Below are 24657 nucleotides of genomic sequence, written 5' to 3'. Positions count from 1 at the left end.
TATACAACTGTTTCAATACAGTGGGTGCAGAGAATGGTGCAGAGAATAATGCACATTAACACTAAGCAGATATTCATATACATTTACTCTTGAAATGTACAAATATGAGAAACAAAGGCCATAAATGCAAGAGTACCTACACCACCCAGACCTCCTCTTTTATATAAATATGCACAAGTCCATTATTTAATGGTGATTTGCAGCCTTCTTTCCTGTTGCACTTTTATGTCAACACATTGGCCACTTCCATTTCCCAGGCACTGAATGCAAAGTCTTTGACACACTTCGGCACCACTTCCACTGATTCAACTCAGTGCGCTCCGGCCCTTGGAGTCTTCAGGTTCAAAAAATAAAAAGTATAAATAACACAAACAAACTTGTGGACATTTTTCACAAGTTATTTGCAGCCAATACTGTCAAAGCAGCTGAATTGCAGTGCATCCATATGCAGGAGCATATAGCAGCTTTTGTGCACTTTGCAAAAAAAAAATAAAATATATATATATATATATATATATATAACAAACAAAAAAGTCTTTACTGGCTAGCTCTATCTGTAGCTAGGAAGATGTGGTGCTGCTTCTGAGCCCTTTCCATTAAATTCTTTTTCTTCTTTCTCTTGTCCTTTGTTTTTGCTGTCCTCCTTCCTAATTGGAAAAAAAAAAGCACAAAAACAGAACAAACAATCGTTAGGTAAAGGGTTATGTTGTATTTTTGAGAGAATGCAAAAATTATTCCAGAAGCTGCTGGGAAAATATGTACTGTGTGGCAATGCTAACACAGGGTACATCTACACTGAAGAAAAGAAAGAAAGCCCTGTGGCAGCATATTTCAGAGCCAAGGTCAACTAACTTGGGGCTAAAAATGTCAGTATAGACCAGGGGTCGGCAACCTTTCAGAAGTGGTGTTCCGAGTCTTCATTTATTCACTCTAATTTAAGGTTTTGCGTGCCAGTCATACATTTTAACATTTTTAGAAGGTCTCTTTCTATAAGACTACAATATATAACTAAACTATTGTTGTATGTAAAGTAAATAAGGTTTTTAAAATGTTTAAGAAGCTTCATTTAAAATTAAATTAAAATGCAGAACCACCCCGGACAGGTGGCTAGATCCCGGGCAGTGTGAGTGCCACTGAAAATCAGCTTGCATGCTGCCTTCGGCATGCGTGCCATAGGTTGCCTACCCCTGGTATAGACGTTCCTGCTTGGGCTGGAGCCCAGGCTCTGAGAGCCACACCCCTCTCTGGAATGTCTGCATGGCTACTTTTAGCCCTCTGGTACAAACCCTACAAGCCCAAGTCAAGTATCAGAGGGGTAGCCATGTTAGTCTGAATCTGTAAAAAGCAACAGAGGGTCCTGTGGCACCTTTAAGACTAACAGAAGTATTGGAGCATAAGCTTTCGTGGGTGAATGCCCACTTCATCAGATGCAAGTAATGGAAATTTCCAGAGGCAGGTATAAATCATACTGTGATAAATCAGTATGATTTATACCTGCCTCTGGAAATTTCCATTACTTGTGCCTGATGAAGTGGGCATTCACCCACGAAAGCTTATGCTCCAATACTTCTGTTAGTCTTAAAGGTGCCACAGGACCCTCTGTAAGCCCAAGTCAGTTGACCCGGGCTCTGAGAATCACTGCTGTGACTTTGTTTTTGCAGTGTAGACATACCCACAGCTACTGTGTTAGTATGTTAGTCACCAGAATGGCAATTGTTCAGTGTGGTTCATGAATAACCCAACTCTTAAGCAGGTGCTTAAGAGCAGTCCTGAATAAGGATGCTTTCTTCAATCAGGGCCTTATACATGTGTTTAATGCGCTTTTAGGTACGAAGGAATAGGGCTTTAGATGGAAGCCTCCAGGTCCTATTGAGATATGCTGTGTGAGGAATATAGGATAAATTTATACTGCTGTATATGATAAGTGGAAAAACAGAGGATTTCAGTCTATAGATCTGCGAACCCAGCACCTTTCAGGAGTACTAAATTCACTTAAGAGGATGAGAGTGGAGAAAAATCAGTGTGTCCTATAATATAAAAAAATAGTAAAATATAAGGAGAGAGAGAGAGAGAGTATTCTTTAGCAGTAGAGAAGTTTGTCAGTATGATCTTGTCTTGCTTTCATGTGGTTTGTAAAATAAAGGCAGACACAATGAGAAGGTAGGAAACATTTTCTCCATTTGATTATAAGAATTTAGACAAAGGATATGGTTCAAAAGGAAACAGCATTTAGGGTTATATATCTAATATATATATATATATGATTTTAAGACTATATATATTCTTGAGCATTATACCATTCAGTGTAATCATCACTAGGAGTTGATGGGGAGAAGAATACTTATTTTTATGTTCAAAATATAACAGGGCATTAAGATAATGAGAGCACAACTGTGGTCCCACATTAAAATTATCAGAGTCCTAGGAGTTTAGTTCTGCTTCTCATTAAAGTCTGGCATTAATGCTACGATGGCATTTTGCCATCCTTAAATCTAGTTAATCTTACACAGTAAAACCTTAGTCCAACCAATCATTAACTGGAGCAGCCTTTAAATTAAAACAAATTAGTAACACTGTATCTAATGACCAGGCACATCTAATGAAGTCAGAAAAATGAAAAAGTTGATACTAAATTGCATTAAAACAAAGATGGTTTCAATTATAAAAATGTCTATATCATATCAAAATTTTCTCATGCAATTATATTGCTTTGATCCAGGGATCAAAATAGTGATGTTTAAACAGTTGCATATTGTATTTTTTCCTCATACTTTACATGTTCAAAATAATTTTTAAGCCTGAATCTTGGAGCAGTTCATTTATTAACTGGCAAATGGAGAGAAGCAATTTTGAAAGGGGTGATAAAGCTGCTAGTCAGAAGAGCAGGGTGTGCATTCGTGGAGTTTTTCCACTGAAGCTGATCAGTACCTGACTCTTTTATCACTTTACTGGGACAAGTGCATACACCACTCAATATAATATGTGCTCACCATCACATCTTGTTTTCTTTATCTTCCCCTCCAAAGAAGTAAACGGAATGCTGCATGGAGTGTTAATTCAGTAAAACTTTTTCACTGTGAACTCTGAAACTCACTGCTAAAATGACAGAGAAAAGACTACTCTGTATCCACTTGTTTCAGCATTCTACCACAGTTTCCCCTTACAAATCACATTGCTAGCGTGCTCTGTGAATATGATACCCCATGGTGAAGAAGCAATGAAATATAACAGACTTCAGTGATTCTATATCATTGTACAGAGCAGCGACAAAGACCATTTCAAGTATTTTGATGGGATTCAGCTAATCTATTAAAAACACAGTGATCTTGACAAAAACAATGACAATTTCACTGTTTTCCTTTTGGAAACAGCCCTAGAGCTGAAGTAACTCCTGTAGGTTGGAAAGGAGGGGGTTGAGTCAAGGAAAGAGAGTTACAGCTCTGGAATGCCCCTCCTCACATCACGCACTACCTTTTTGACCTAGTGCAATGGACAGACATTCTCTTGGGAAAACATCAGTTCTGTGTGCTGTCTGCACATGCATAGCCCCAAAGTCCATTTACAATTTCAGATGGAGAGCACTTGGTAATTTAAAAGGCATTCTATTGGCTAGCCCGCTTTATCCCCAGAATGTAACAGACTCTTGGAGACTAGTGAAAAAAGTACTGAATGTGAAGGCTACAGAGTTCAAAGAAAGTGTGGTGCCAATGCCTCCGTGCATGCAAAATTTCATTAAATTCAGACTTATCTGAGTGTGTTTACTTTGTCAGCAAACGTATGCTAAGAAGAAGAGAAGGAACTTCCTTACATTTTGCTACAGAGTGTTCTATTGCAGGGTGTTATGGTTTTGTATGTATGGTAGAGGAATTAGGTCTGCACACAAGCACAAAATGTCAAATCTCAGCCAACCAGTTAGCTTGCGGGCACCAGGGAGACATGTAGGAGGAAAGAGGAAAAGGCATTTTCCCCAGCATAGCCAGGGAGAGGCCCTGCCACTGCACTGCAGCTGTTTCTTCAGCTGTGTGGGTGAGGTAACCCTGGTGCAGAGGGAGGATGTGAAACAGCAGTGAATAAACTCTGCCACCAATCCTCACACAGCCCCACCCATGTCCTGCTCCTGTCTATTGTGTGCTGCTGAGCAAGGACCTGGTCTGCTGGAGCCCCCTTGAATCCAAGCCCCTCCCATCAGAGTGGAATAAAACTGGCTCCAGGGCCTGAGGCCTGCTGAAGTGAGTGTTAGATTTTACCCAGGATCCATTACATACAGATTGCCCAGCACACTACACAGAGAGAAATGGCTAAAGGCTGGATTGTGGCAGACCCTCATGAGGCTACATAGGAGAGAGGGCAAGAGGAGTCTCTGAACTCCTGAAACCACATGGACCTTTAGTCCGCCCCCACACACACCCATAGTGGGGTGAGGAGGAGGAGGAGCATTGTTGTCCTAACCTGTAGTGGGGTGGTCATCCCACTCCTTCCCTGAGGGGGTTAAAGCAGCCCTGGAGAGGGCTGTGGTGGAGAAAAGCTAAGCTGATTGGGGGAAGCAGCAACAGGTGGGGCCACGCCCCAATCCGGCCACAGCTGACCCTATAAGAGGGCTGAGGGCCATAGACTGAAACAGACATTCTCTCTCTAGCTTTTTGAGAGAGAAGGACCTGGCTGCTCAGGAGCTGAGCAGGGTACCTGAGGTGGAGCAGTGCTGGGGAAAGGCAGAGGGAGCTGGGGAGCTCCAGCCTAGCAAAACCCCAGGCTGCAGGCCTAGTTAAAGGCCTACAAATAGGTACGGGGGCTGCAGAAGGGCAGCCCAGAGATAAGCAAAGGCAGCAGGTCTTAACCCCCTTGCTGATGATGAGTGGTTTACAGACTGCCCCAGGGGGTGGGGGCTAGATGATGACTGACAATAGTCATTGAGGCAAGGGGGGTTTAGAGAATTGGGGGTTCCTCAGGGAGGGGAGACCCAGAGCAAGGGAGTACTGTGGTGGGCAGAACCCCTGGGCAAAGGGCACTGGGGTCTGGGAGGGACACAGGGCCAGCAGCAGGTGAGACACTGGCCTGCAGAGGGCGCTCTGGGCTGGAAAGAGCTAATTCTCAAGACAGCCAGCAGGAGACGGTGAGTTGTAACCCCGCCACACAACCCCTACTCAGCCCCACACTTCAGAGTGGCGGGAACAAGCTGCACCTCTTTAAAGAATGGTTCAGCTTCCCTAAAGGGACGACTGCATCCTTCTCAGGGTGGGGAGCCTGGTACAATCCCCCTCAACATTCCCTATGTGGTAGCATGGCCCCATACCACTCTCTAATCCAGCTAGTGTCTAAATGCTGCAATGTGGCCCTAAGTCTTTTCTCCCAACTTGGCTCCAAGGCACCACTATCCATCTTAGTTTATGGTGTCACTGCATGAGACTGAACGTGACAATAGCTCAGATATCAAATCTAATCCACACTGTTTACAAAACCATCTTTCTCAGAGAGAATTCAAGCACGCAAGTAGTTTGGCACAGCAGCCTGGGATCTATGGCCAGCTCTGCTCTTTAAATGGCAATTCACTATTTCTAGTAATAACGCCCGTGCCTGTCATTTGGCATATAGCCATAGCCATTGTTTCTACTTTCCAAGATAGCTGCCTCCTTATCAAGACTAATCTTCAATAATTATTTTATTACTGTGGTCAAATTCTCCTTGAACGTCTGTGATGCATTACACCAATGGGATTAGAGTGAACAACAAATTAAACTGAACAAAGCAAAGACAGGATCACCCAGACTGATCAGAGAGAGTGTGTATGTGTGTGTGTGTACACACATTTAAGATATTTTTCTTTGCATGGTAATTAAATACTTTTCAAAAATGGATTGGTATTGTAAGATTGCAATTGGTATTGTAACAGTTTCCCCAGTAGCCACTTAATCCTGATTTATCCTCACCTATGAAGCATTGAGTTTTCAAAACTTGTTACAGGGACTTTCTAACAAAGCTTTGTTGGAACTTTTGGAAATTCTTTTGGTGGTTTATAGAGACTGGTGCATAGAGCCTAGGAAACTTTGAAACTGAGCTAGATTCTCTGTATTGTTGTTCACGGCAAAGCAGGTTTTACAAAACATACCTATATGAAAAATATTGTTCTGAATAGTTTGCTTCACTCTACATAAATGCCACTTTTTGCACAGGTAATTTTGAAAAAGTATTACTTGAGAAGCCAGTCAGTGGCCTTTTGTACAGCTGGTCAAACTTTGTTATGATTAATATTAGTTATGAATTTAGTAGGGCTGTCAATTAATCAGTTAACTCACCTGATTAATTATAATAAAATAATAATAAAAAAATAATATATGGAGATATACCTATCTCATAGAACTGGAAAGGACCTTGAAAGGTCACCAAGTCAAGTCCAGCCCGCTACCTTCACTAGCAGGACTAAGTACTGATTTTGCCCCAGATCCCTAAGTGGCCCCCTTAAGGATTGAACTCACAACCCCGGGTTTAGCAGGCCAATGCTCAAACCACTGAGCTCTCCCTCCCCCCCATTAACTGCAATTAAACATAAACATTAACTGTGATTTAAAAAATTAATCGCACTGTTAAACAATAAAATACCAATTGAAATGTATTAAATATTTTTGTATGTTTTTCTACATTTTCAGATATTGATTTCTATTATGACACAATACAAAGTGTACAGTGCTTGTTTTATATTTTTATTACAAATATTTGCACTGTAAAAATGATAAAAGAAATAGTATTTTTCAATTCACCTCATACAAGTACTGTAGTGCAATCTCTTGATAGTGAAAGTGTAACTTACAAACGTAGATTTTTTGTTGCATAATTGCACCTCAAAAAAACCAAACCAAAACAATGTAAAACTTTAGAACCTACAAGTCCACTCAGTCCTACTTCTTATTCAGCCAATTGCTAAGACAAACAAGTTTGTTTACATTTACAGGAGATACTGCTGACTGTTTCTTAGCTACAATGTCACCTGAAAGTGAGAACAGGCATTCGCATGGCATTTTTGTAGGTGGCATTGCAAGGTATTTACGTGCCAGATATGCTAAACATTCATATGCCTCTTCATGCTTCAGCCACCATTCCAGAGGACATGCTTCCATGCTGATGATGCTCATTAAAAAAAATAATGTGTTAATTAAATTTGTGTCTGAACTCCTTGGGGGAGAATTGTATGTCTCCTGTTCTATTTTACATGCATTCTGCCATATATTTCATGTTATAGCAGTCTTGGATGATGACCCAGCACACGTTCGTTTTAAGAACACTTTCACAGCAGATTTGACAAAATGCAAAGAAGGTACCAGTGTGAGATTTCTAAGGATAGATACAGCACTCAACTCAAGATTTAAGAATCTGAAGTGCCTTCCAAAATCTGAGAGGGACGAGGTGTGAAGAATGCTTTCAGATGTCTTAAAAGAGCAACACTCCAATGCGGAAACTACAGAACCTGAACCACCAAAAAAGAAATCAACCTTCTGCTGATGGCATCTGACTCAGATGATGAAAATGAACATGCGTCGGTCCGCTCTGCTTTGGATCATTATTGATTAGAACCCGCCATCAGCATGGACACATATATTCTGAAATGGTGGTTGAAGCATGAAGGGACATATGAATTTCAGCGCATCTGGTACATAAATATTTTGCGATGCCGGTTACAACAGTGCCATGCGAATGCCTGTTCTCACTTTCAGGTGACATTGTAAACAAGACGTGGGCAGTATTATCCCCGGCAAATTGTAACCAAACTTGTTTGTCTGAGCGATTGGCTGAAGTAGAACTGAGTGGACTTATAGGTTCTAAAGTTTTACATTTGTTTTATTTTTGAATGCAGTTACTGTACATAATTTTACATTTGTAAGTTCAACTTTCATTATAAAGAGATTGCATTGCAGTACTTGTACTAGGTGAATTAAAATATACTATTTCTTTTGTTTTTTTACAATGGAAATATTTGTAATCAAAAATCAATATAAAGTGAGCACTGTACATCTTGTATTCTGTGTTGTAATTGAAATCAATATATTTGAAAAGGTAGAAAACATCCAAAATATTTAAATAAATGGTATTCTATTATTTTTAACAGTGCGATTAATCACGATTAATTTTGATTGCTTGACAGCCCTAAAATTTTGCTTTTTTTTGTTTAATGCCAAATTATACGAGTCAATCCTTCTTTTCTATTAATGTATTTGTTGTTTAGAAATACTAGCCAAAGCTGTTTGAGCTAGTAATTTTTAGTGTTCTTTATGAACTGTTCACTAATTATAGAGTATTGGTTATTCATAGTGTGTGGCTGGTCACTCAGGTTTCAGTGTACTGCTTCTGCCCCCTTCCTGGATGACAAACCAATCAGCAGATCAGTAGCAAACAGTGAATAATGCACGTCCACATGTATTTCTGGACAAATCATTCTTGGTACTAATATTCACAAACCTGTTCACGAATATGCAGCTGCTGACCCTATACTAGTGAATAATGGCCCCACAAAGCTTCAGACCTAATCTGGCATTTTCATTTATGCATCAGGATTTTATTGTTAACCATCTGACTGTCTCTAGTCCTGTAGTTACTGCTGCATGCTCCCATGCAAGATGTATCGTGCGTAGTTCCCTGCTCGGGGGTTTTACCGCCTGAGCCATTGGGCTTTGGAAACGCTGCACATCCTTCTGAATGGACTCATCTGCCTAGTTTAGGATACGTGTCACTAGACTCAGAACGAAGGGAGATGCATCCAATCCTTTTCAGAGGAGAGGTGATCTTCCTAATGCATATTTTGAAGGGAGAGGTGTTTGAAACACAGAGATATCCACAACATTCCAAAAAACAAAGTACAGAGAGTGTCCTCACCAGCCATGTCCTCAGAGCCTGAGATAACATTAATGTATAAAATATGCTTATCAAGAACCTGCTCTCATGGAGCTATTATAATCTGATTAATTCCGTGGCTGTTATGACATTTAGTATCAGTTTAATATCTGATCCATCCTCTGTCGGACGAATAACTGTGTTCTGCCCACACAGAAAGATAGATGCGATCTGATAGGATTTCTCCATTTCTGGCTTCTCTAGATTGATAATACAGCTTTTCTCCACAAGAGGGCAGTAAATATTTACGATACTAAAGCATACAGCCAAGGACTGTAACTACAATTTAATTTCTAGTATGCATGATTTGGTTCTCAGATTATTATAATGTTGGGGTGCCCATACATGCCAACTGTTTTTTGTTGTTGCTGCGGCTGTTGTTTTTTTCTTTTATATAATATATATGGAAAATATTTAAATTGCCCTGGCTGTTTCTTTGAAATATAGAATTTAAAATTCTATTTCAATATATTGCTGTATCAATAGGGCATGAAGGTGCATCCCTAGTCTTCCCAATCCCATCCACATATTTACATATTCAGAGGTTTCACATATCGGCAGCTCTGAGTATTAAGTTAAAACAATAGTGGCTGGGGCATGAGGCAGAACTTTCTAAATATATTCCTCCTGGTCTTTCCCTCTGTCTTAATTCTGCTTTTGAGGGTTCAGTGCTTTTACATATGTAAATCACTCCTGTCATTCTGCCATTTTGCTGCAGTTCTAAATTGGACACTTGGGGCAGTATTTCCTTTGTATGATGAGCAAGAAGTGGTTATTCCATTCAAATCATGTCCTTTGAGTGTAGTATCGACTACAATCAGCTATCAACAACAATGGAAAAGCAATAGGGAAAGCGGAGAAGTTGGAGATTCACAGATTCCACAGCCAGAAGGGACCACTGTGATCATCTAGTCAGATTTCCTGTATATCACAGGCCATAGAACTTCCACAAAATAATTCTAGCAGATCTTTTAGAAAATCATCCAATCTTGATTTTAAAATTTCCAGTAATGGATAATCCAGCATCACCTTGCTAAGTTGTTCCAATGGTTAAATACTCTCACTGTTAAAAATTTACACCTTATTTCAGTCTGAATTTGTCTAGCTTCAATTTGCAGCCATTATGCCTTTCTCTGCTAGATTGAAGAGCCCGTTGTTGAACAGTTATTCCCCATGTGGGTACTTATAGACTATAATCAAGTCACCCCTTAGCCCTCCCTTTGTTAATCTAAATGGACTGGGCTCCTTGAGTATCTCACTATAAGGCATGTTTCCTAATCCTTTAATCATTCTCATGGCTCTTTTGAACCCTCTCCAATTTATCAACCTCCTTCTTTAATTGTGGAGACCAGAACTGGACACAATATTCCAGCAGCGGTTGCACCTGTACCAAATACAGAGGTAAAATAGCCTCTGTACTTCTAACTCAAGATTTATGCTGTTTATGCATCCAAAAAATCATATTAGCCCTTTTGGCCACAGAATAACTAGAGAGATCAAAAATTGAGAGAAATGTGCCAAGAGAACATTTTTGAAGAGGCAGGATTGGCATGGTAATGCCTAAAACTTGGCACTATCATGTCTAAAAACTTGGATGCTTAGACATCTACATTTGATTTACAGTTTGCATCCTCTAGATATTATAAACATTCACTTAAAAAAAGGCCAAAGATAATGGAGAACAGTCAAGCAAGCCAAATAGTCAAATTGACCACAGATTTTATTTTTATATATATATATATATATATATATATATATATATATATATATATATATATACACACACACACACACTAATTAAAAAGGGAAGCTGATGTGTAAATCTTATTGCTCTCCCAAGGCAATTCATTTCCTGGTACTCTCAGCAGGGTTAAGAAGTTGCAGGAATTAGTGGCAACTTTCCATGTCACGGTGTAGATTTAGGGATATAGCTGGGTGTCAGGAGCTGGTAATTCCACAGTGAGTCATTTGAGCGCTGGCCAGCACTTGCAATGCTTTACTATGTTATGAAACTTACAGCAGTGCCCTAGTCTAGGTGCTATCATCACCAGAGTGCTCAATACACAAAATTAGGCTTGTAGAGAGAATGCAAGATGGCTACCATAAAGAGGCAGAGGAAAGGAACTAGGCAAACTTTACAATTATTTCATATTCCGATTGCATCAGTGACTGGAGGACCCATCAGTATAAGAGCTCTGCTGTACTGGGTGCTGTACACTGGGCTGGCTTTAGGTTTTCTGCCGCCCCAGGCGGCGGGGAAAAAAAGCTGGTCAGCGGCACTTCGGTGGCAGCTCACTCGCACCGCTCCACTCTTCGGTGGCGGGTCCTTCACTCCCTCTCTTCCTCTTCAGCGGCACTTGGGTGGCAGCTCAAAGAGGAAGAGAGGGAATGAGGGACCTGCCCCCGAATTCCTGCCGAAGACCCGGATGGGCCGCCCCGATAGCGGATGGAGTGCCGCCCCTTTGTATTGGCCCCCACAAGCACCTGGTTCCTTAGCTGGTGCTGGAGCTGGCCCTGGCTGTACAAACACATACAAAGCTAAATACTGGGTGCTAAATTGGATTAACACACTGCCAGTGCAATGCAGTGGAGGCAAGTTCCACCAAAAGGAGTATCACAAACACATGAAGATTGAAAGATAAGAATTCCCACTGACATGAGGATGACCAATCTCATGAGCACCCTTTTCAAAGGATGTTTTGATGTGGCTGCCAACAGGGCTGTTCAAAAACCTTGTTGAGCAACCAGGATAAATACAGACAAAAGCTGTTCGCTGCAGTACCAGCATGGGTGGATCAATCCAGAAATGACTGCAACTGAATGAAAAATCTCTGTCTGGGAGCTCGGGAAGGTGGAGACTGAGGCCGGATCGGTAAGGAGACTGGACCTGGGAATCAGAGTAGGGGAAGCCTGGGATAGGTTGGACAAGGTGACTGGAACTGGGAGCCAACAGAGGAGGAGAGGCTGGAACTTGTTAGGGAAGGAGACTGGGAACCAGTGATTGAAATGAGTGGAGGGACTGGGAGCCAGCTGGCTGGGAAGGGAGACACTGAAATCAGATGACTATCTGAGAAAAAAGGACTGACTGGGGAGACAAGGAAATTGGGACTAGGAACCTATGAGAGGACAGGGAGACAGATCCAAGAAGGAGCTGGGATACAGAGGGTGAACTGGGACTGGGGCAAGGAGGGAGAGAGGGTGAGAATGAGATTGGATGAGGAGCTCAGGGAAGGACTCTAAGATCCAGTGTGTACATGGCAGAGAGACTGATCAGATGAGGAGCTGGCAAGGGGGAATAGGGACTGGCTGGGAAAGGGAACTGGGATGAGAAACCTGAGGAGTGGAGACTGGGTAGGCAAGGAGAATGTAGCTGGAATAGGAACAGATCAAAAGGGATTGGGGGAAATGGACAGAACAGTCTGTGCCTGCCTTCAGAGCCTGGAATGGATCCCAAGATTTCCGAGTCTCACCATTCTGATGCTGACACAAAATATCTGTAAAACCCTCCGGCAAAGTATGTGTTTGATCCCCCTCCTGTGATGGTTCACACAGATGATGACAACCAACTACTGCTATCAGGTACTCCATTAGCTGAAGTGGCAGAGACCTGTGTGGTGGATCTAAAAGTTCCAGCCCTGCTGATAATCCATGTGAGTGTCAATATGAAACTGCATGATGGATATTTTTGCTGTTTTAAATAACTAAAACATTACACCAAGACCTCCCCCCTTACCCCTCGCCCAGCCACAAAAAAGGTGGAAGTCTACACAGCAATGAAACAGCCCCACAGCTTGGGCCCCGAGAACCCTAGTCAGCTGGCATGGGCCAGCTGCGGATTTTTCTTTGCTGTGAGATATACCCTTAGTGACTCATTGCATGCCTTGGACAAATGACTACATTTTACATATGAAAAGTATAATATGTATAAAGGTATAATAAAGGTATAGTGAACAGGAACACTGACAAATTTAATCATATATCTGTTAATACTTTGAGCTACTATCTCTCATGCTAACTAAGGTGTTTATATAGCACAGTTTACCAGCTAATCTGGTTAAAGTGATATAGAAAAACAAAGAATTATCAGGAGAAACAAATATTCCAGCTGTTCCAAATTTCTGCATGACAGCCCTACAGACTGGGTATGGGATTATTTTTACTTTGAGCCACATCCAGTAAAAAAATAAAATATTGATTATTTTTATCTAAGGGGAAAAGGGAAGAAGTAAATTGAAGACAGACTTTTGCCATTCCCTGCTCCTCTCAAAGTAGGCATCCACTTTCCTTTTGGCCCATGAAAACCTATATAGAAAGAACCATCTACATGAAACTGGAAGCAAGACCTATAAAAATCTATCACTGAAACTTCCCTTCTGGCTGACACTGAAAAATCTTCAGAGGATGTCTGTTTAGGGAATACTGAGTCCTACAGAAATAATATAGTTTACAAGTAGCAAAAACAAAAACCAGCAAACAAAAGATATCGCAGTGGATCTTCCCTTGTTGAGCTAACAGCAAGATAAGGAAACCAAAGCAGTACAAAGTTCACTGACAATAAGAGTCTTGGTAGGGAGAGCTTAAGGGAAACTTTATTCACCATGACAAGTTTCAGAGTAACAGCCGTGTTAGTCTGTATCCGCAAAAAGAAGAACAGGAGTACTTGTGGCACCTTAGAGACTAACAAATTAGTCTCTAAGGTGCCACAAGTACTCTTGTTCTTCTTTTTATTCACCATGTGTTTTGCACCGTGCACAGTAGAGGGCAGTGGCGATACTAATTGCAGACTTGCCTCCCCTTCCAGTTATTAATTTACTTTCACCCTTCCAAACAAGAATATTAATTTTCTTTGCAGAAGCAGCCACTTACTCTGCCCTGAATAGAAGCCAACTGACTCATTTTACAAAATAAGATTAAAAATAAGGACCTCACACAAAGAGGATCATGGAAGAAGCAGAAAGAAGGGGGAGAGAGTCTGTCAGCTGTAAAGTGCTACAAAACTTCTCAGAAAAATCACAGTCAAGGTAAGTGTTTAACTGAGAAGCAAGATAATCTAAGAAATGTTGAGCCTAATTCTCCTTTCCCTTGTGGTGGTGTAAAATCAGAAGTAACTCTATTGCAATCAATACAGCCGTCTGTTGCAGGTTCAATCAGAATTAAACATCCTGTATTATGGATATCATCATGCACTAGGTGCTGAGGGCTCAACCTGATCCTGCAAGATGCTGATCACACTCAGTGAGGGCACTCAGCACCATGTAAGTAGAGCCAGGCAAAACATTTGTAATGCAAAGTTTTTTTTTCCTTTTTCAATTTGTGTGTTTGAGTTTGAGGTGATCTTATAACACTTCTCAATGTTCGTTTTTGTAACTTATTTGTCACTGTCTGAGGGGGTTATTTTTTAAATTAAAAAAATCCACTTTTGCTTTAAAAAATTCCACACTTGTGAATGCTTAAAAGCTGGAGGAGGAAACGATGCTGCCCCCAAAGCCATATGGTCTAGAAGATTAAGCATTAAGAACCAGGATGTCTGGAATTCTATCCCTGATTGCTACTAACAAGCCTTAATACTGCCACTTCATACAGCACTTGTCAAATCAGTATCCCCAATTTACAAGTGTTTAAATAAATTCAGAATTCAAGTAACATGCCTGGTGTTAAACAGCAAGTCAGAACCAGGTCTGGAATCCAAGTCTCCAGTGACCAGTTCTAGGTCTAATCCATTAAAATACAATGCCTCCCAAGGCAAGTCATATAGGCCTCTGCAAACATTCATTCACATGTTTACATTTATTCATATGAGAAATCCCACTTAAGTCAATCGGGACTACTTTTAAAGTAAAACATTTGCAGGATTGGGGCTCTAGACAAAATTCTCTAGTTTGGGTGCATAAAGTTAGGTACCTAACAAAATGGCCTGATTTTTAAAAGAACTGTAGGCTCTACCGATCTGAAAATCAGGCCACTTTTCTTTAGGTGCTCACAGGTGGATTTATGTGCCCAATTTAGGTAACTCCGATGCAAAATTTTGGCCTTAGCTCCTGTGTCTGTTTCCCCCCCAAACTGATGATCAAAATGACACCTAAGAAATGACATATGAATGTTATATAATAAAATGGTTCAGTGCTAAACTGAAAGTTTTATAGGATGTGAGACAGAGATGGAAGAGCTGTTGAACCAGGAGGGGTGTGCCGTTGCATCTACCATTATGTATCTATTAAGATACCTACAAACATCTAAATGAGGGGGCTGATCACAATAGTTCCCCTAACACAGAAAGAATAATCACTTTAACAACAATTTGTGTTGACCATCCAGTTTCAGAGGGGAGATCATGGAAATTAAGACAGTGATTTACAACAGTCAAAAGTCAATTTCCTATCACTAAGCCTATAAATAATAGAAGTATAAAAACAAATTTGAAAGTAATTAACAATATGTTCATACACAGATTATAACTGTGTATATACACATTACCTGTTCTTAGAGATTATGGCTTTATTTGATAATGTTCTGAAGTTTGGTTGTGAACTTCCCCAAAACCGGAGTGGACTCAGATCTGGTGTTCTGGCTTAGAATTCTGCTTAATATTTCAAAACATGCTCTCCACTTCTCTTCCATCTTCCCTTCTCCTTGCCTATTTTACTGACTTTACTTTTCATTTCTTTATACATTGCAAAGAAAAAACATTTTTCTATTAAGATACCAATGATTTGTGGCGCCTGCAAGATTTAATTCCGGCACTAGAAATTGGATTATGTTCCATTAAGGGCCTCTCGCATACACGTATTATGTTGGGAAGGTACTATTTTGCAGCCAATTTTTATTTTCCAAAGTGCTATTTAGTTGCAAATTTTTAAAATTCCTTTTAAGAGCTTTGATCAGGAACACAATAAACACACTCACTTTATTCCCACAACTTTATTATTGAAACAGCAGAAATGTTCAGGGATCAATTCTGCCTCCCTTACAGTGAATAGCATCTTAATACACAAGTAATCCCAGTGTGAGTAAGGGTGGCAGAATCAAGTCCTTAGAAACTAAAATAAAGTATTATCCATCAGGAATGCTGCTGTTGTAACAATGGTACACTTAATATTTACCAAATTATCTAATGTTGAAGACCACTTCTTTAGCTCAGCTAGGAGTTAAATTATTATTTACAATATTGGTGCACAGCATTACCTAGTCTTTTTTAAATTGTTCATATAGGTGACATGGATTGTATCTGAGAGGATGCACGAATTTATCTTTCAGTATGGTCAGATGAAACACATTAAAGATTTTTTCCTGGTTAAAATGTCACTGATGGATATAATGGACTTCCAGTCAGAATATTAGTCTATCCTTGCTACATTTTTATATCAGCACTATGGTTAAGTTTGAACTCATATATCCGTACACGTTCTCTCCCCTCAAATTTTCCCTGTGCCTAATAAAATTTAAAACATGCCTCTTTATACCATCTTTTATCCATTTATTGAGACCCAAGCTCCTCCCATTTAGCTGAGCCTGCACATGAAACTAGCAGCTTTTCAGAGAAAGCTAGTATAGGAGTTCCAGGGCTAAGCTTTTCATCCTAGTAATCTAAATTTAGTTTCCAGGATCCCTCTCCTACCCATCTCTAGGTCATTGGTATCTGTAACAGGTCCGGACTCACCCCTGCGGTGCCTCCTGCTGGTCACTTCTGGGAATTATCTCACCCAGCATCCTGGAGCACCCCCTGCAGGCTGGTGATCCACCTGCCCTCTGGCCTGGCCCCCCCGTGTCCCTCCCAGGACCCTGTGCCCCTTGCTCTGGGTGCTGCCCCCTGGCAATACCCACACACGCTGGGTCTCCCCTCCCTGGGGAACCCCCACCCACTATCCCCACCTAACCTCAGGATAAGGCCACTGCCAGTCACCAACTAGCCCCCACTCTCTGGGGCAGACTGCAGTATAGGCCACTCATCATTAGCAAGGTTGGGTTTGGACCTGCTGCCTTGGCCTAGCCCTGGGCTGTCCTCTGCAACCCCCAGTACCCCTTGGCCTATTACCAGGCCGCAGCCTGGGGCTATCCAGGTTGGAGCTCCCCAGCCTTTCCCCAGCCCTGCTCCACTACAGGTACCCTGTCTAACTCCCTGCAGCCAGGCCCTTCTCTCTCTGAACACAGAGAGAGACTCTTTGGCCTCTGGCTCCCCTTTTTATATAGGCCAGCTGTGGCCTGATTGGGGCATGGCCCTGCTGTGGCTGCTTCCCCAATTAGCCTAGCTTTTAGAGCTGCAGCCCTCTGCCAGGGCTGTTTTAAGCCTTTCCGGGCAGGAGCGGGGTAGCCACCCCGCTACAGTATCCATATGTGCTACAGCCACCAGCTCATCCCCAGAACTTATTAGAAGTTTGTATAGATATTGCGTGGGATTTGCCACCTTCGTACATTGTAGGTAAGTCACTGAAGGTCATCAGATACCCACCTATTGACATCTCTAATAATCAAATCCTCTAAGAAATAGAGATGATGATGGGTAGTCTGGGACCCCCAGGACAGAGAGAACCATGAGGAATTCTACACAGCCAGAGGTAACAAATCTGCTACTCAGCATGGCAGCCACAGACAATGTCTGTTAGGCCTCAACTGAAGGAAAGCAGCAGAGAACTTCAGGGGCCGTACCTAAACATAGCTGCTCAGCTCATTCCACAAGGACCTCAAATGTTCTGAAGAGACAGACCATAATAAAGAAAACACAATCCTCAGTAAGGCCTGCATATTAAGGAGAGTGGATAAAACACTCTACAATGGCCAAAAAGGCAGCAGGATGGCATAGTTTCTTCCTGGAGCTCCGACAAGGGGCTTGACTACAGGATTGGTGGGATTCTAAAGGCAAAACAAGCGAGACACCATGGATGATGATACTAATGACACAGCTTCAAGTGACACTTCACAGATTATTGAAGACTTCCGGGATGCCAGAAGTGAAATGGACGGGAGGAATGTCTGGGTCTTCAATTTGCAGCTCCTTTCTGTTGCATGAGCAAGGGAAGAGAGCTGGCAGAAAGTAGTGGAGGAGAATGGTTGGCTAGGTCGATGTAAAGTAGAGAGGTTTGGTTCTGTGTAACATTGGATCACCTTAGAGATGGGGCTGTACAGTTTAGATGGCATCTAGGTCAGTAGCAAGAGATTTTCTGGATGACCGACTAGTTAAACTAGTCAGAAAGACATTAAACTAACAACAGAGGGGGAAGATGTTAAGGGGGCAAACACAGAAATATAACTCACACTCAAGGTGTTATGAACATAATGAATCAAAGAATCACAAAATATGAAGAGAAAAGTTAATTGCCTGTTTACCAATGCTTGGAGCTTGGGTAATAATCAGAAGCGCTCACATATGAGGAAAAAATGGCCTAGTTGGTATTATTGAAAACTGGTGAGTGGATTCATACAACTGGAATGTTAAATCACTGGTTACAAAATATGTCTGAAGAATAGAGTTGGCAAAATTTGACTGGCTGGCACACTAAATCAAAGATACCATTATCTGTTTTAGTCTCATTGGCAATTCAGAAGCACAACACCTGAAATATTTAAAGATCAATCTTCTAACTGATCAAGCACATGACAGAGTATTCATCCAGGATACTAAGGATGTTACTGACTACAACATCAGATTAGAAAACAGGATGAGCTGCTCCTTAAGCATCTGTCTATAATGTAATAATAATAAAAAAAACTTCCATGGGTTTTCCAGCCTGGGGGACATATGCTGGGGGGTCTCATGCTGCCAGTAGTAAAATGCCTTTGGAGTTTCTACAAAACTAGAAAGTCTACTAACACCAAAATATTGCACACAATACAGAGTAATTGAATATTTGCCCTTATTCTGACAATAATGATTAGTGAACACCCAGGTGATAAATCATCTGGGGCTGCTGTCAGCTTGGATTTAAAGGATAAGCCGATAACTCAAAAATTACATGCTATATGGCTTTGTTGTCCAGTGTATTAGCAGAGCTTTCTCTCTGATTTACAAGAGAGGTACTTCACCTGGACAAACTTCTTTGAGGGAGCTATGAGCTACTAAATGGCTGGCCATATTGGTACTCATGGCATTCCACATTCTGACCAGTGCTGTTATACTTGCTTCTAATTACATCACTAAAATTATAGAAACGTATACTCTCTCTCTCTTTCTCGCTCTCTCTCTCTTTATCTCTCTCTCTCACAGGCTGGAAAATGACAGTTCTGTCCCTACAGCTTTCTCTCTTTCTCTTCAGTGGCAAGTGTTGATTTTTCACTGTTTCAAATTAAGCTGACGATCACATGGACAGTTTAACAAAAAACAAACAAACAAAACCCCTACTGAAATGTATGCAGCATTTTATCTTGCCAAAACATTTGTTTGTGCACTCGTATCATTAATAATACTAGCACAGCTTTGGGAATAGCTTTGTTGTCTGCTGCAGTACAGCCAGCAAAGAGATCCCAAAGAAATAATAATAATAAAATATGGATACTGAGCTCTTTTCAAAACTCTCCACAGCGAGACGTGGATTATTTAAACAGTCTGACTGTAAGACATACCATATCCGAGTATAACTACTTTAAATTCAGTTAAGTTAGGAGCATACACTACTTGACTGTGTCCCATTAACTCTGTCTGGGCCAGCTTTACAGCTTTATTTTTTTGCCATGAAAAACATGTAAACACAAACCACATGAGGGGGCATAATGGGAGGAAGTGGGGGAGGGAGGAACTGTGGGGGACAGGAGCTATACTTGGCACCTTCTCATGACACCTGGGGACAGTCGATGCTGACAGTACTAACTCTGCTTTGCACCTTGGAGGGGGCATAGTGTGTGAAGTGAGCTAGTGCAAGCACAGTTATCCCATGACCCTGCTGACATATGTCCTGATCCAGCAAAGTGCTTAAGCATGTAAGAACATAAGAACAGCCAGACTGGGTCAGACCAAAGGTCCATCTAACACCAATCTCCTGTCTTCCGACAGTGGCCAATGCCAGGTGCCCCAGGGGGAATGAACAAAACAGGTCATCATCAAGTGATCCATCCCCTGTCGCCCATTGCCAGCTTCTGGCAAACAGAGGCTAGGGACACCATTCCTGCCCAGCCTGGCTAATAGCCATTAAGGGAGCTATCCTCCATGAATTTATCTAGTTCTTTTTTGAACCCCGTTAGTGTCTTGGCCTTCACAACATCCTGTGGCAAAGAGTTCCACAGTTCCACAGACTGTGCATTGTGTGAAAAAATACTTCCTTGTGTTAGTTTTAAATCTGCTGCCTATTAATTTCATTTGGTGGCCCCTGGTTCTTGTGTTATGAAAAGGCATAAATAACACTTCCTTATTTACTTTCCCCACACCAGTCATGATTTTATAGACCTCTATCATATCCCCCTTAGTCATCTCTTTTCCAAGCTGAGTGGTCACTCACATGCTTAAAACTATGCAAATGCTTACATGCTTTACTGGATCATGAAAGCCCCATCATTGCCTCAGATCTCTGTGTGGAGGGGAACCTGCTATGTGTGGAAGAGAGGCTGTTAGTTGCCTCGGTGATGCCATCTCTCCACCCTACACAGATACAATGTGGAGAGAGAGAGGGGGGAAGGAGTGACTGGGCTGGGAATGGGGGTGAGTTACAGTACCACAGGGAACTGTTTAAAAATCTAATTTTCCTTACTCAAAACACATTGCTTCACTAAAATCTGAATATTAGAGAGAGAAGGTGGGTGAGGAAATATCTTTCATTGGATCAACTTCTGTTGGTGAGAGAGATAAGCTTTTGAGATACACAGAGCTCTTCTTCAATACCTGAAAAGCTTCTCTCTCTCACCAACAGAAGTTGGTCCAATAAAAGATATTACTTCTCCCATCTTTTTCTCTCTGATATCCTGGGACCAAACACAGCTACAACAACACTGCATAAAAGCTGAATCAATACATGACTCCATTTCAGTGTGTATTAAAACATCACATAACTTCTGTTTTAACAACACAGAGGTACATTTTGAGGTTAACATACTGGACAGTGACTGATGTTGCACTACAGATTAAGCTAGAACAGGAAAAGGAAAAGAGTTTGTATAGCCAGCAGCTATTTTGCTTTACTTTTAAAAGAAGTAGCATTAAGCCTATTTGTATTTTCATATGCCTTGAGCCTAGAGCTTTGCTGTACTTCTGGCCCTCAGTCCAAGAGTGCATCTGGCACTGAGACAATGTCTGTGGAGGCCACCTCAACGTCTGGCCCATTCAACTTTAAAAACATTCATCATCACTTTAAAACATTTGTCATAACTGTAAAACTACTAAACCAATTTTCTTCAAACTTGCTTATGGATTTTTGTATTTAATATTTGAACAATATTTGGTTGAGCAGTTTGCATGGAAAAAAACCCACCCTACAACCTGTTTCTTGTATGGTCAAATCTCAATGATGAAAATAATTATTGTTAGCTAATGTTGAATCCACCACTTGGCACCTAGGACTTGATTCTGTGACCACTGAAGTTAATGGTAAAGCTCCTGTTGACTTCAGTGGGACTGGATCAGGGACTTGCTATAGATAGGATTTAACTACCTCTAAAAATGCGTCCATTGGTCATAGTCAACATCAAGGCCTGTAATAGGGCAGTCTTCCTAGTGGGCAGAGCTGGGTGTGGGGTCAGGGTCACAGTCAGAGGTCATGCCATGAGTCAAGCCAGAGTCAGAAATCAAATCAAGGGACAAGAGTGGGGTCAGAGTCAGAAGTCACACTAACTATTAAGGCAAACAGAGTCAGAAATCACTCCTGAGGGTCAAACCAGAGTCAGCAACTTGGTTCAGGGAGAGGAAGCTAAAACCAGGAACAAGGCATGGTACTGTGCGTGGGACAATATGTGGTACTGGGAAAAGGGAGCAAGGTGAAGCAGCAGGAATCAGGCAAGGAGGAAGAGACTTGGACTCAATGATCTAGGCAGCAACAGGCCTAACAACTAGTTGCTCAGACAAGGGGTAGGTCAGGAACAGGAATTTTTATACCTGGTGGTGTCCAATCACAGTCTGCTGCTAGTCATCTGACCCCACTGAATCTTCTGGTGTGACCTCCAGTGGTGGGGTATTAGCTGCTGTTCCCTCTTCTGCACTTGCAGCACTGACAGTAGGGCTCTTACTTAGCAACCCCATGGGCCTAAGTTTGAGGCCCACAGTAATTGACTGTCAAGTAGGGCAGACCATAGAACCAGCTCTTTTTTTTAAAGGGCCCATGAGCGACAAAGCCCTATGACCAGGTAGGGGTATGAAGTAGCCCAGGGAAACCAGACATTAGTCCAGTTGCGTTTGCTGAAGCCACAGTCAGTGTGTTTTGGCAGGATCCACGCTGACCCAGTGGTGGGATTCCCCAACATTGTTAGGACCCTGGACTGGGACCCAGTGGAATAGGTCGGGCCTGGGTCCCCCTACCTCCCGCTGCCAACCCCACCACTGGAGTGACAGCCTACCCACCTTAGGCTGGACAGCCTGCATTCGTTTGCACAGCTGGGCCACAGACTGCCTCTGCTCTGTCCCACCCAGAGGACTTGAGCCTGATTGCTTAGTATTACTTGGCCCCGCCCAGAGGGCTGAGACTGGCTGTGTTTGCTGCTTACCCCAGCTAGAGGGTTGGCTATAGACTCCTTACTGATTTACAGTGCTAATCCCCTGTTGATCCGCTCTCAACAGTTAGTTGGCATAGCAAGGCACAGTGGCCTCCCTCTGATGCAGACAGGGAGGAACCACTCCAAGCCACTACAATCTTCAAGAATGATAGTTTTTGTGGGTTTTGTGGTACATAACCTCAGATATAATTTTTAGCTGAGGTTTGTCTGCTGTTGTCAAGCATTGTTTTCACTCTTGTGTTCACCTCCTTCCACTGCTGCCTGCCTGTTGGACATTCCCAAAGCTGATGCATCAGGGTTCTTTTTTCTTTATTATGGCACCAACAAACATAAGAGGACAAGACCCAATTTTGAAAAGACTCTTTGGTGTCCAATACCTTCTGAATAGAATCTTTTGCTGCATCAGAAGCATTTTAATTTTCCATAACATGCTGTACCATTGGGGCTCTTTTAACGGCTGCGGTAACTCCCTTTCCCATATTTTCACAAGGAAATCCAGAGCAATGGAGCTCCTTTTCATTAATAACACATACACAGTGGACATGGACATGGGCCTGGGGAGTTTATGAAGCATTTCCAATGTTCCCAGTTGCTCTGGGGTCTCTGACAGTCCTAAGGTATCTGGACCAAACTGATCCATTAGCAAGTGTTTTAGTCGTAAGCATTGCCACTCGCTGAGGGTGGCAGGCCAGACTGCTGCTTTTGTGTTAAGGGATCATATTTTAAGGCATGAGCATGTTGCATAAAGTTATGTCTAAGCTTTCCAACCTTAACTCTATAACGAATGTTTGATTTTTCAAACTTTATATTTGCACTAATACCTTTGAGTTCCTTGATCTGGTGCTATTTGCCTTGAAATCAACTGAAACCAGGTTGTCCTTAACTGAGGCTCATTGTACCCATATTATCTAAAATCTTCGGGTGTTTTCCAAGTTTGTTGATTAAACCACAAACACCTAATACATTGAAAACCAAATACTTTATGTGTAAGTTATTGATATTGTATAGTGGTAAATACAAAAAATAATCTTTTGTAGATCTATAAAAAAAGCCAGATTTGGCCTTTCTAATTTCAGAAATTTTAGTTGATTGTGCACAGAATTGCTAGAAGAAGCCATTTTTCATATATATCGGTGTGACAGGGTGTATAGACCCTGCACTGGTGAGGTGAGGGATAAGGAGCTGCTCTGACACAGGAAGCCATGCCCTCTCACCTCTGTTGGGCATGCTTCCACTGGAGGGAGCATTCAAAAGGGAGCAGCTCAGCTCAGTGTGGGCTGACTGGGGAAGAGAGCAATTGGATGCCGCAGCCTCCTGCTGAGAAGCTGCTGGGACTCCAATCCACCGGGACTGAGCCTCATACTGAGCCACTGGGAGCCCTTTGACTGTGGGAACTAAGGGTGATGACTTGCTATCACCAGGGGAAGGGGGTCTGGAGATGACCTTGGGAGGAAGCCAGGAGGGATGACAAGACAGAGCTGTGATGCCGACAGAGGTACAGAAACAAGGTCAGGAAGATCCCCAGGGAACACGAGTAAGGGTAATAGACCCTAGACCACGTATATAGACCACTGTTTTGAAGGGTCCTGGGTTGGAGCCCAGTGGAGTAGGGCGACTCCAAGTTTCCCTACCCACCTTGCACTATAGCCAATAAGCAGGGTGGCCATTGACTTGCTACTGGGTGACACTATTGTGGACTCAAGCCACTAGGTAAAATTGCCTTGGACTCTTGCCCTTGGGTGACGCTATCGTAGACTGAAGCCAGTAGGCAGAGCGGCCCTTGGACTCTCACCCATGGGTGACACTATTGTGTACCATAGCTACTAGGCAAAGTGGCCCTGGACTCTTGCCATTAGGCGATACAGTCTGGTGTATCGCCACTAAGCAGTACTGCCGGCCTGGGGCACACAGCCACCCTGCCCCCAACAATAGGCCAATATTAATCTGGAAGTAACTCAGTTGATTTTGCCTATGCTTTTGCATGAAATAAATATATCTGTGTGTTGACACCAAGCGTGGATAAATTAGCTAGAAAGGAATTTTGTTTGGGTAAATTGGGGGCCACTGACAAAAAAAGGTGGTAGTACAGAGTGAAACTCCACTTTATCTACAGCATGCACTAACTACATATTGCTCTAATGTACTACCTGTATATGC

The 24657-nt window shown here is 42.1% G+C and overlaps 1 protein-coding gene across 3 annotated transcripts in view; it reads right to left on the bottom strand.

The window, feature by feature from the left end:
- Positions 1-537: 537 nt before the first annotated feature.
- Positions 538-24657, bottom strand: part of RSPO2 (R-spondin 2) — a 173951-nt gene continuing 149831 nt past the window's right edge. For all 3 annotated transcript variants that reach the window (XM_054018730.1, XM_054018731.1, XM_054018732.1), the window contains one exon: positions 538-647. In XM_054018730.1, coding sequence (XP_053874705.1) covers positions 538-647 — 110 coding nt within the window. The remainder of the gene's footprint in view (positions 648-24657) is intronic.

This window comes from Malaclemys terrapin, chromosome 2 (genome assembly GCF_027887155.1).
Source record: "Malaclemys terrapin pileata isolate rMalTer1 chromosome 2, rMalTer1.hap1, whole genome shotgun sequence".
In the NCBI taxonomy this organism is placed as follows: domain Eukaryota; kingdom Metazoa; phylum Chordata; order Testudines; family Emydidae; genus Malaclemys; species Malaclemys terrapin.
Note: the sequence above shows the minus strand (reverse complement) of the source record. Positions and strands in the feature narration are given on the sequence as shown.